Below are 13873 nucleotides of genomic sequence, written 5' to 3' on the forward strand. Positions count from 1 at the left end.
GGGGTGCACCAGTATTGTTAGTCAAAAAAAGGATGGCACTATGAGGTTGTGTGTGGATTATCGTCAGCTTAACAAAATCACCATTAAGAACAAATACCCTCTACCAAGGATGAGATTTGATGGATCAATTGAGAGGTGCTGTGGTATATTCCAAAATTGACTTAAAATCTGGTTATCATCAGATTCGAGTCAAAGCGGAAGATATTCAAAAGATAGCTTTAGGACAAGATACGGTCATTATGAGTACTTGGTAATGCCTTTTGGTGTGACCAATGCCTCCTGCCATTTTTATGGATTATATGAAACCATATTTTTCATGAATTTGGATAAATTTGTGGTTGTTTTCATTGACGACATTTTAATTTATTCCAAAAATCATGAAGAACATGAGAGACATTTGAGGATTGTGTTACAAATTCTAAGAGAAAGACAATTGTATGGAAAATGGTCAAAGTGTGAATTCTGGTTGAGAGAAGTTCAATTTTTGGGTCATGTGATATGTAACATCCCTAGGGAATATTACTTAAAAATAAATAATTTCATTAAATAATCATCTCGATAAAATCCCAACGCGGGAGAATTTTATTCATTAAGTTAGCGCGCCAAAACTCATAACTAATTCATAATTCATTACAAGTTTCCAAAATTTGCATTTAAAACATAAATTACAATTTAGTAAAACCCTAGCACTACTACCATGCTAGCCCTCACTCCGCATCTGAGCATCCTCAGCACCACCTGTATCAACATCTGCTCCCGTGTAACGAATTACACGATCATCGCCACACACAAACAGAAAGGGTGAGCTGAGAAAATAAATAATAAGCATATAATCACAGGATAGATCATTTACCCATCTTAATCATTATCTATAAATCTTGGCCAAGACCCTAACCCCAAGACTTAACAGTCTTCAAATCATACATTTGTTAGCCTTGGACTCGGGAATCTGATGCTCACACGAACCTGCCCGCTCGTGGTCCTGCTCTACGAACCTCCCCGCTCGTAGTCCTGCTCTACGGACCTACCCGCCCGTAGTCCAACAACATGTGATCCACCAGCCCCCGTACCTCCCCGCACGTGCATCTCTCAACGTGAGCACGGAACATACGAACCTCCCCGCTCGTATCCCCACGTGAGAGTAACTTGATATGAACCTCCCCGCTCATATCATCACATGTTACACCATCCATGAACCTACCCGCTCATGGCACAGCATCTCTCGATCCAAGCAAAGCATCATTGTCAATTAAAACAACACACACAACTCGTGACCTGGTGCACGGCCGCCTGGCGCACCAGCCAACACCGCCTGGCGAAACAGGCCCAGACCGCCTGGCGGTACCTGCCCACCGCCAGGCGCCAGCGCTCTTCCAGACCCCACTGTTTTCTCGTCACCGCCTGGCGGAGCACACCGTGCCGCCAGGCGCCTCTCAGTGCAGACCCTCCCACGCTAGGGCTATCGCCTGGCGGCTATCAGTAGACCGCCAGGCGCCATACCAGAACAACATTTTCTGGTTTATGACACTCCAGTTAATCCAGTTTACTATTTTAAATCCCTTCCATAGATCGCATAAGAACCCCAATCTCAACCCTCACATAAGCAAGCCTACAAATATCATATGTAAACAAATACATGTACCTATAACTCCCATTCCAAACTCCCTATCATACCTACAATGCACCACTCTCTTTCAACATTACAATATAAGCTCTCTTGTCTCCTGATAGAAATCCCTTAGAATATTTCCCATACCACATTCTCTAGTCAAATTGATTTATCACAGTACCACACTCCCTGCTCAGTTAATTCATAATTCATTCTACACAATTCATAGGTATTACCTCAAATCTTGATTCATTTATCTCTTATTCCAGTTGCGACCCCAACAAGTGTGTTTATTCAACTCTGAGTCTGGTCACTAAAATTCTTATTCTTACTATTCCCACTACACTCCTTCCAATCTTACAGATCATGCTCATGCCTTCACACTTAATCCCATTTCCTTAATCCTATACTACTGGCTATTTATCTCTTACAACTTCATCAATAATTGTTTAAAACATGACTCATCCCAGTTCTACTCACTTCCCCCCCCCTCTTCTCTTTTTTTTTAAGCACGCAACAGACGTACCTGCACCCATCGTCGCCTGGCGGCATGCAGCGCGCCGCCGGGCGGTACACCAGTGTTCTGCAGAATCACCAAAATCCTCCATTCATATCACGTACTCAGTCCGTTTTTCCCATTTCCCTCCCGACCAATTTCAGTCACCATGAGACAACCATACCTGCATTACATACTAACTTTCTACTCTCAATTTGTTTCATAAAAGCGACCCTATTTTCACCCTCCTGTGCAACCCTAAATCATTTCACACATGATCATCCCTTGACCCTTACCATCCCGCAATTTGATAATCCAATTTGATCCAAAAAGATGTCCAATAGGGCCCATTCACACCAATCACAGAAAACACATACGTACTTACACTAATAGCAACAAACATCAACAAGGACCGCGAACAGAGTCGCGCCGCCTGGCAGGAATTCATCGCCGCCAGGCGATTCAAACCAAAAAAAGAACAAAACTCATCACTGATGTGCCACCTGGCGGTAGGGATTGACCCGCCAGGCGGTTTCTGGGAAAAACCCAGAAACTTCGATAAAACAGTGCGCAACTGACAAATTACATGCAATTTCGATCATGGGGCACAATGTAATTGATATAATTAAAAGAAAACACACAGAGCAACTCCCCTTACCTGAATTCCTTGCTAAATTCGAGTAGATGTGCTTATCCTCTCACCAAACCTCCCTAGCCCTTGCTTTCCACTTCAACCTTTGCGTTTTTCAGCCCCAATACCTTACTTTATCAGTCCTAATTCTCAGAAAAAGCTCTGCTTATGTGTACCACGAACCCTAATTGCTATTTCCTCTCTTTTAACCCTTGCTCCCACTATCTCTCTCCCTTAATTGCTCATTTAGTGGTTTATACGAATTTTTAATTAAAAATGATACAAAGATTAACCAGTTTGCTTAATTAACCCTCTGTTTTCCAGCCCTTAAGTTGCCTCCCTCTTGGCTGCTAGGTTTCTAACCCTTCCACATTCATGCACAAGAAAATTTGGCAAAAAGAAAAGTAAGTTAGTTCTCAACAAGGTTTGAACCCACACTCATGCACATACCAAACCAAGGCCAAACCACTCAACCAACACATGTTTCATGCTAAATCCTACAATTTTAAGAGTTTAACATGATCCATACGAGTTCAATATATAATCACACAAAAACACATAATTTAAATAACATCCAAGTGGCACACATAGGACTCGAACCCAAGTCCTCACACACAATAAAGTACTCTCAACCACTTGAGCTAGTACTTTTCCACATCATAGCTCCTCGCATTTATTGCTTTAAATATTCTCATTATCCGTCCTAACTAAAAAATAAATTAAATAACTATTTAATTTTCCCGGATCTTACATGATATCACAAAATGGCATTGCAGTTGACCCCTCAAAGGTTCAAGCGGTATTGCTTTGGGAACAACCAAAGAATATCACAAAAATACGTAGTTTCTTAGGATTAGCAGGCTACTATAGAAAATTCATTGAAGGATTTTCTAAATTAGCATTGCCTTTGACTAAGTTAACACGTAAGGGACAACCTTTCGAATGGAATGAAGCATGTGAGTTTAGTTTTCAAGAGTTGAAGAAAAAATTAACATCTGCACCTGTTTTAATCCTTCCTGACCCTACAAAAAATTTTGAGGTATATTGTGATGCATGTGGACAAGGATTAGGATGTGTGTTGATGCAAGAAAGAAAAGTTGCAGCTTATGCTTCACGACAACTCAAGCAACATGAGCTTAATTATCCTACACATGATTTGGAATTAGCTGCAGTGGTGTTTGCACTGAAAACATGGAGACATTACTTGTATGGAGCAAGGTTTGAAGTTTTTAGTGACCATAAAAGTTTGAAGTACCTTTTTGATCAGAAAGAACTAAACATGAGACAACGTAGATGGATGGAATTCCTTAAGGATTATGACTTTGAGCTGCAATATCACCCTGGGAACGCAAATGTTGTTGTTGATGCTTTGAGTCGAAAGTCTATACATGCATCCATGATGATGGTGAAGGAATTGGATTTGATAGAATCATTCAGAGACTTGAACTTAGCTGTAAAACTTAGACCCAATAGCATATGCTTAGGAATGTTAAAAATATCAAGTGAATTCTTAGAAGAAATAAAGAGAGCTCAAGAAAGAGATCAATTTTTGCAAGAAAAATTGATAGCAAAAGTTGAAGGAAAGGAATCTGAATTCCACAAAGATTCAAATGGAATCATCAAGTTTAGAGATAGAATTTGCATACCTGCAAAAGAAGAGTTGAGAAAGTTGATAATGGAGGAAGCTCATAAGAGTAGCTTAAGTATTCATCCGGGTGCTACAAAGATGTATCAAGACTTGAAGAAAATGTTTTGGTGGTCTGGGATGAAGAAAGAAGTGGTAGAGTTTGTTGCACGTTGTCTAGTGTGTCAGAAAACAAAAGTTGAACATAGAAAGCCTTATGGGGAACTACAATCCTTAGATGTATTGGAATGGAAATGGGAAAGCATATCCATGGATTTTGTGACAGGTTTACCAAAGACTGTGTCAGGTCATGATGCAATTTGGGTCATTGTGGATAGGTTAACAAAATCTGCTCACTTTTTACCTATTAACATTAGATTTTCCTTAGAAAAGTTAGCTCATTTGTACATAAAAGAAATTATCAAGCTGCATGGAGTACCTTCTAGTATAATTTCTGATAGAGACCCTCGTTTCACATCTAGATTTTGGGATAGCTTACAAAAAGCCTTGGGAACAAAAGTTAGGCTTAGTTCAGCTTATCACCCTCAAACTGATGGACAATCAGAAAGGACTATCCAATCTTTAGAGGACTTGTTGAGAGCCTGTGTTTTAGAACAAACTGAAAGTTGGGAGAAATTTCTACCACTTATAGAGTTCACTTATAACAACAGTTTCCACTCAAGCATAGGAATGGCTCCATATGAGGCTCTATATGGGAGAAGGTGTAGAACCCCGTTGTGTTGGTATGAGAATGGAAATTCCTTAGTTTTGGGTCCAGAGGTAATTCAACAAGCAACTGAGAAGATTAAAATGATCAGGGAAAAGATGAAAACTTCTCAAGATAGGCAGAAAAGTTACTATGATAAACGAAGGAAACCCCTTGAGTTTGAAGAAGGAGATCATGTTTTCTTGAAAGTTACACCTGTAACTGGGGTTGGTAGAGCTATCAAATCTAGGAAACTTACACCCAAATTCATAGGTCCTTATCAAATCCTTAAAAGAATTGGTTCTGTCGCATACCAAATTGCTTTACCTCCAAACCTTTCAAAACTTCATAATGTTTTTCATGTGTCTCAACTTCGTAAATATATTCATGACCCTTTTCATGTGATAGAACCTGATATAGTACAAATACGAGAAAACCTTACTTATGATGTGCTTCTTGTAAGGATTGGAGATCGAAGGATTAAACAACTTCGAGGAAAGGACATACCTTTGGTAAAGGTATTGTGGAGTCAACAAGATGAAAGTGATGCAACTTGGGAATTAGAAAGCAATATGAGAGAGATGTATCCCCATCTTTTTGCAACCACGTGAATTTCGGGGACGAAATTCCTAAAAGGAGGGGAGAAATGTAACATCCTTTTTTTTAATAAACTGTATTATTTATTTAAATAAAGCAATTAGAAAATCTTATGTTTTTACTAATGTTTCATATATTATTATAATGTAGTTTAAACAATAAAAAATATATTTTATCATGTTTTTACTTATTGAAAATAACAACAAGAAAAAAAAAACAAAACTAATAAAAAATATATATATTTAAAAAAATATATTAGGTAAAAATATATTAATTAAAATATTATTAAATAGGTGTGTGTATTAAAAAAAAACTTCAAAAGAGATAAGTAGATAAGGAGAAAAAAAAAGAAGAAGAAGAAGATAAGAAGAACATGAGAAAAGATAAGAAAGAAGAAAAAAAAGGATAAGAAGAGATAAACATTATCTCTTAATTAATGACACTAATGATGACTTTAGCACATGCATGGTGGCTTGGCTTATATATATATACACATATGAAATGAAGTTAGAAGGAGAAAGAAAAAGAGAAAGAGAAAGGAAAGAGAGAGAGAAGAGAGAGAAAGAGAAAGAAGAAAGAGAAGAGAAAGAGAAAGTAGAGAGGGAAAGAGAAAAATAGGGTAAGAAAGTTTAGAGCAAAGATTCAAAGAGATCCTAGTCCTCTTCAAATATTATTGTGCCCTTCAATCAATAAGGTAAGGGGGAGTGAGGTTAAGCTCTTATATATTAATCTTAATAAGCTCATGGGTTTTATATTAATCTTTTATTTATTTTGACTCATATATTATTCTATTTACTTTCATTTAACTTATTTTCATTTATTATCCTCTTATATTTATTTTATTTAATCTCCAATTATATACTAATCCTGTTTATTTATTTATTTTATTTAATCTCCAAATATGTATTGATCCTATTTATTTATTTTATTTAATCTTTAGTAATGCACTGGTCCTATTTATTTATTTTATTTTATTTACCTCCAGTTACGCACTGGTCCTATTTATTTATTTTATTTTATTTACCTCCAGTTACGCACTGGTCCTATTTATTTATTTATTTTATTTTATTTACCTCCAGTTACGCACTGGTCCTATTTATTTATTTTATTTTATTTACCTCCAGTTACGCACTGGTCCTATTTATTTATTTTATTTTTATCTCCAGTTATGCACTGGTCCTGTTTATTTATTTCAATTAATATATCTCAAGTTATGCACTGGTCCCGTTTAATTTATATTTTTATATTTAATTATAATGTTCTAATCCTTATCTAATTATTTACTTAAAGTTCTTGCTTTGATTCTTATTTTATCATTATTTTATAATTAAAAATAAAAATAAACGTGAAGTGAAAGTAAATATTATTTTATTTAGTGAGCTTGGATAGAAGAAAATTGCATATCCATTTTATCGTTGTTTTATATTCTTAGTATATTGTTTATACAATGACATGAATTGATAGTCATCACATTTAATGACCTTTGAAAATATCCAAGAGTATGTCAGTTAAGTAAGAGTTAAGTCTGGTTTCAATAAGTTGAGATTAAACCAGTGTCAAAGTGTTTGTATTTGGGAAGTCACAGTTTGGTACACTGCGGGATGAAAGGCAGGGACCATGGTGGGGTCTAAGGAAGTTTTACCAAGTAGGTGAATATCTGGATAGTTCAGAATGGCGCACTGGACTAGGATATTCATAGGCCAAACTTGGGACTATCCGATACCTGCTCGGCATCGCCAAGGTTAGGTAGTGAGTATATATCTCTTTTGTGAGCCGATGAATGGCTAATATTCTCGAGAAAGAAATAATTATGATTGTACCAATGTTTTATGAGAAATACTCAACTACCTAATCACTTCCCAAAGCAACTTTTGATGTTCAGATTGGATCATCAGAAGTGGAATATGGATCCATATGTCTGGTAAAACAAGATCAAGTTTGGTGGTTATAGGTCCAAATCTAGGCCCCCGGTGTCTGCATTGTTTGTTGAGTTTATTAAGATTGATATTTAAGGCTTATAAAGACCTCACTCCTTTCATATTTTTCTTTCATATGTACCTGTCGCATGAGCAGAAGAGGAACCTGTTCAGTGAGAGTTGTTCGGGTATTATTGGTGGATCTTCTGAAGATTGACTCATGGATAATTTCTATTAATATGTTTAGGAGATATTAAAAATATAGATAATCTTCTATTCTAATGTAGAACTCTTAATATTTTACAAATATATATTTTTGTAATATTTCGTGAACAATTATAAAGATGTAAAATATATATATGAATATGAAGTTATGTTCTCTCAAGGATAATCTTATGGAAAAAAAAATTAATTCCACATCTTTTTATCAAATAATAATTTATTTAGTATAGTAGTCGGGGCGTCACATTGGTCGTGTGAAGTAGTTGAAGAAAAAAGATGGACAAGGTTTGACAGATGTGAGACGAAGAATGTCTTCTAATTTGAAAAATGGATCTTTAGTTTGCTGCAAATTAATTTTATTTATTATAAAATTACTTTCATATTTTTTAAAATAAAAATTATCATAAAAATAAAACACCTTTTCTTTAATTTGATAACAATACTTAATTTAATTATTAAAAAATAAATCATAATAAGTATAATTAGTTTAGGATAATTTTATATAACAAAATTCACGTGAATTAATTGTAGAAGGCTTTTTTTAAAAGAAAATAATCTACATGTATTTTTTAATAAATAAATTTTAAGGAACATTACATATATTTTCATAGAAATAAATTGGCAAAAAATATTATAAGTAATAATTGTATACATTTTATGGAGTTTGAACTTGGAGTTTGAAAAAAACCTAGACTATTTTCTAGAGGTTTAAAACTAAATCTTTGTAATTTAGCAAAGATTTTAAAAACCTATTTTTTAGAGGTTTAACACTAAACCTTTGTAATTTAAGGGAGGTTTTAAAAACCTATACTATTTTTTAGAGGTTTAACATATTTGATTCTATTTAAATTTTTATTTTAATATTTATAAATTTGTAAATAAATTTTAAATTTAATATTTAAATTTTGCTACAATATTTTTTATTAAAATTTAATAGTAAATTATATAAAATTATAGTCTCAAATAAAATATCATTATCAAATTATATTTCATTTATTATCACATGGAATATTTGTTAAAATAAAAAATAAACAATAAAATAATCATGACAAAATACGCTAAACTCATAGAAAAATAAAAATAAAAATAACTTACACTTTATTCAAGATTAACTTATTATAATAATTTTCTTCACAACAAAATATGAAAGATTTTCGACTTGCTAATATGCAAACACTTGGGTCATTCCTCCTGATGTGATCCCAACAAGGCTTATAGCTTGGGTCAACGCCTAGGCCCAAATCATGCTCAAGGCCCAATACATGACCCACATGCACCTTCAAGCCCAAGCCCATCAAAGGCCCAATAACAAGGAGCATGCTAAAAAAAGATCCAATTGGGCTTCATTCAAGATGGCCCAAACCCACATGGGCTTCTCATACTCTTCACATGGGCCAAAGAAGATGTGAAGATTTGAAGAGGTTTCTCAAAGAGCAATAGAATAGCAATAATATTGGCCCATTGTTTAGGCTTTGCTTTCTAGAATAATAAGTCAAATAATGAGTAGTTCAATTGATAAAATTGGGCTTGACTAAGCCCAATAGGAGATTTGGCTATGAGCTATCAAAAAAGCCAAGGTGGACTAAGTGAAAGTCAACACTTCTTCCTACACCTCATGGATCCAAAGCATCCAAGGGTTAGGAATGCTTCCTCTTTTTCCAAGGCATCATCCAATGGCCAAGATCAAGCCTCCTTCTCCAAGCTTGATCTAAGGGCCAAGATCAAGGCCCACTCCATCCAAAGGCTTTCCTTTCTCATGTGTAAATGGCTTCATATAAAAGCCAAAATTTCACTCATTTGTAGACACTCTTGAAATTTTATGCAATAGATGCAACTTGAGTTGAGAGCACTCCTCCCTCTATTGCCTTTGAGAGTCACCACTTTCTAGAGATTTCCTCTCTCTACCTCTAGCCACCTTCCTTAGGCTAGCATAGATTAGGAAATCCTATCACCTCTTTCACCTTCCATTGCTTGCAAGTGCCTTCCAACTTGCCTCCATTCCTTCATCCATTTCCGCTGCCCATGGAGCTCTTCATGCACCTTTGGAGTTCCACCATAATGGTATTAAGAGCCATCAAACCATGGTGTCTCAAGGTTTGGTAAGGTTCTTTCCTAGTCTTGTGTTTCCTTCATTTTCCGTCTTATTCTCATAATCTTTTTCTTCTTCTTTTTTTCTCTCACATTTACCGTTTATTGTCTATTATATTGTGTTTCTCCATTGATTCCATGCAACTATGAGACTACAAGAGTGTTCTACACTCTATTTGTAGATTTCCTTGCTTGCTATGGTTCACATCATTTACTAGCTTTCCTTTACATTTCAGCACCATTGTATTGCTTCCATTGTGTTTCTTGTCATTTTTATTCGGTGATTTTTTTCTCTTTTCAATTTCCACCGTTCAAGTTGTGTTCTATGTCTTGTTCATACTTTCTTTTACATGTTTCTTCAATTTTCCACCGTTTACAATCATTTTTTGCACTTGCTTGAGTGAAACCGTGCCAAACTCCACTCCAAAACGCAATGAAGCTTCATGCTATGCGTGTGGTTGTTTGAGTCAGCTTTCCTTACTGTTTTAATGCCATTTCACCGATTGGTTTGTGCCTTAGAGTGTCCTAAGATGTTCATCTTCATCTATGCTTGATTCTAGATCATAATCAAGCTCCAAATCGAATTGATTTGTCTATTGAACATCTTCCCTTTTCACTCTGCTTTTGTTTCTGTTTTCAACTTTTTTCCACTGCACACCTTCTGTTTGAGAAGTGTCACGAGTGACTCAGTGCACGAAATTTTAAGTTGATTGTTGCTTCGAAAAGCTAAGTCATAGACGAAAATTCTCCAACAAGAATCATTCAATTATGTTGAGAATTGAATTCTATACAAATTTTTGAAGTAGAGGCAACTTTCTGCGTTTTTCAGTGCCAGTTTGCTGATGTTTTCACTTGTGTCTTAACGCACACTTTTCTTGTGTGATTTAACTGTAACGCTTCATAGTACTGAATCACCTTATGATTTTTGCCTAATTTTCTTAACATCTGGACGAAAAAGTAGCAAAAAGAATCATTCAAATATGTCCAGTACAAAAAATATGAAAAATCTTCAAAGTTAAGGCATCTGTCAGTGTTTTCTGGTGCTGTGTTTTCTGGAAAATCGAAAACACAATTCATTTATCAGAGAAAGTTTAACAAAACAAAAATGAGACATACTCAAGCCAAATTCCCTTAAATCCCACACACTCTCAACATCTTTGTTTCGGTGCATATAAATTGCATTCATGAATTCATCATAGATTCGACCCATCAATCCTGATCATGTAACTGTGGGTGCATTCTTAAAGGCATGCACTAAAGTTGGCTAGGAGTTTTTTTCTCCTAAATCACTATACTTTACTATGAATATGTTTAATATTAAAGTGTTGTTTTCATTATACTTTAGTGTGGATCTATTTAATTTAAAAAATATTTTATAGAGCATGCATAATGAAAGATACGAATCTGGATTGAAGGTCTAATTATAGCACAATAAAGTGTATTTGAATTACATAATAGCAGTTTTTTATTAAGAAAAGTGACAAAGTCACATGTTTTTCCAAAATTATCATATTTTCCTGACGTTCTAAGTAATAATTATAGCTAAAAAATAATAGATATGGATGTAAAAGTTTTTTCTTTTACGGGATAAAAATTGACCAAAGAAATTTTTCTAACATTTTATTGACCAGAGAAATTTTCTTAGTATCATTTGCACAAGCTTTAGGTACAAAGGAGTTAGCTTTAATTTATTTAATCTAATCATAAAATATTATATAGATCATATAAATTATATTTTTAAAAATAATTTCATAGGCTACGACATATAATTAAATTACAAGTTATATACAGGTATGTGTGTGCACAACTAACATTCATTCTTTGATTATATATTAATAAAAAAATATCATATTATTTATAATTATATTAATTTTCTTAATATAATATTAAATAATAATAATAATAACGTACATATGCATATGTCTCAATACCAGCCAATACTTATTATTAGTTGTCTTGTATAATGCACCGATACTTCAATTCGAGGTGTCCGACAAGTATACGTGTCTGACACGTATCCATGTTCGACATGTATTCGTATATGATACTTTAAGATATTTTATCAATACTTATCAATTAAGTATGTCATTTACAAAGTCATAGTAGACTACAGAAAAATCTTTGAATAATGACCAATTTTAGTGACAAAAAATAATTAGTCACTATAGTGATCAATTTATGTACCAATTTATAAACTAAACACTACTGACAACTAAAATAGCTCAATAAATTATAATTAGTCTCTAAATTGATAACTAAAATAGTTTTTATTATAAATTAATTTCTAAATTGGTCACTAACATTAGCTACCAAGGAGGTTTTGACTACTAAAATAATTGGTTTCTAATTAGAAAATTGGTCTCTAACATATTTTTTGTTACTAAAATTGATCATTATTTAAAAGTTTTCTTGTAGTAATGATATTTTTATGATGATAATAATTTATATTTTTTATGTTGAGACTTTAGTACATATGGTTTAATTTGGATTAACATAATAACAATCTTATATTTATTATGTTTTTAAGAATTATATACACTTTTCAATATTCATATATCACGTATCATATCTTATTATTTTCAAAATAAACGTATCGATATATCAAATACGTGATGTATCTGATACACGTATCGTATTCATGCATCATAGGTTATATTACATTAGTATAATTATTAACATTATTATTAAAAAATTTTATTATTATTATTATTACTATTCTGAAATAAATATTATTTATTTTTAATTAATTTATTACTAAGAATACTTGTGATTAGTTATTTAATTATTTTCATACTATTATTCCTTTTTACAGGATCCATACTATTATTATTATTATTATTATTATTATTATTATTATTAGTATTAATGTTAATATTAGTATTAATCAATATTCAGTATTATTAATACTTTTAGGGTTAAATATGTTTTTTGTCCTTCAAGTTTCAGTGAATTTGGAATTAGTCCCTCTTCAAAACTTTTGACCAATTTAGTCATTCATCTTTAAAAATGCATGAATTTAATATTTTTAACTAAATTTTGTTAAATTTATTTGACGTTTCAAGCACATTTCATAATAGTATTTAATTGTTTACACCGTTTAGCACAATTTCGCTTCAATGTTAACTCAAATATTATCATAAAATGCGTTTAAAATGTCAAATAAACTTAACAAATTTTGGTAAGAATGACTAAATTCACACATTTCTAAAAATGAATGACTAAATTGGTATAAAGTTTTGAAGAGGGACTAATTTCAAAATTCACTTGAACTTGAGAGACCCAAAACATATTTAACCCTTACTTTTATTATTAATACTAATGTTATTAATAATATTATTATTATTTTGTTCGGGATTCCTAAAATATCTTATGTTTATATTTTATATTGAAAAGTGTAAACTCCACCTCAACTTTTTATATGGTTTAACTAAACATCACTAATCAATTTTACAATTTAAAGCAAATAAATTTACATCTAAATATTATCAAATTATTTATTTAGATACTAATTATACATAATTATAACACTTAAATATATATTTTTTATTTAAATATAACAATAATTATAAAAATATTAATGCATTTTTATATTATATACAAACAAATTTATTTTCCCAGTATGAAAACACGCTAAAGAATTTTGGAAAATTTTAATGCACAGTTATCTTGATACAATCATGAAGTTGTCTTTCATTTTTTCACCTAGGTTAAACTTTTTCTTTGAACGCAAACAAATTCATCAAAGAGTATTTTTCCTCTTAAAACATCATTTTTCATATATTACTTCCAATGTTTGTAATTTTGTATTTCAAAATATTAAAAAAAAAACAATTCCTGAATTTTATATTTAAACTTTTAATTAATATATCCCTCCAAAATTATAGTAACCAATAACTATGTGACATTTTAATACATAAATATTACAATAATAATAACCATAATAGGGATGTCAAAAAAATCCGTACCCGTGGGTATCCGCGGATA

The 13873-nt window shown here is 32.6% G+C and overlaps 1 protein-coding gene across 1 annotated transcript; it reads left to right on the forward strand.

Annotated features, from left to right (window-relative positions):
• Positions 1 to 5050: 5050 nt before the first annotated feature.
• LOC114181237 lies at positions 5051 to 5677 on the forward strand. Its single transcript, XM_028067637.1, has one exon. It carries the CDS (start codon positions 5051 to 5053, stop codon positions 5675 to 5677), a length of 627 nt encoding a protein of 208 aa, XP_027923438.1.
• The last annotated feature ends 8196 nt before the right edge of the window (positions 5678 to 13873 follow it).

This window comes from Vigna unguiculata, chromosome 1 (genome assembly GCF_004118075.2).
Source record: "Vigna unguiculata cultivar IT97K-499-35 chromosome 1, ASM411807v1, whole genome shotgun sequence".
In the NCBI taxonomy this organism is placed as follows: Eukaryota; Viridiplantae; Streptophyta; class Magnoliopsida; order Fabales; family Fabaceae; genus Vigna; species Vigna unguiculata.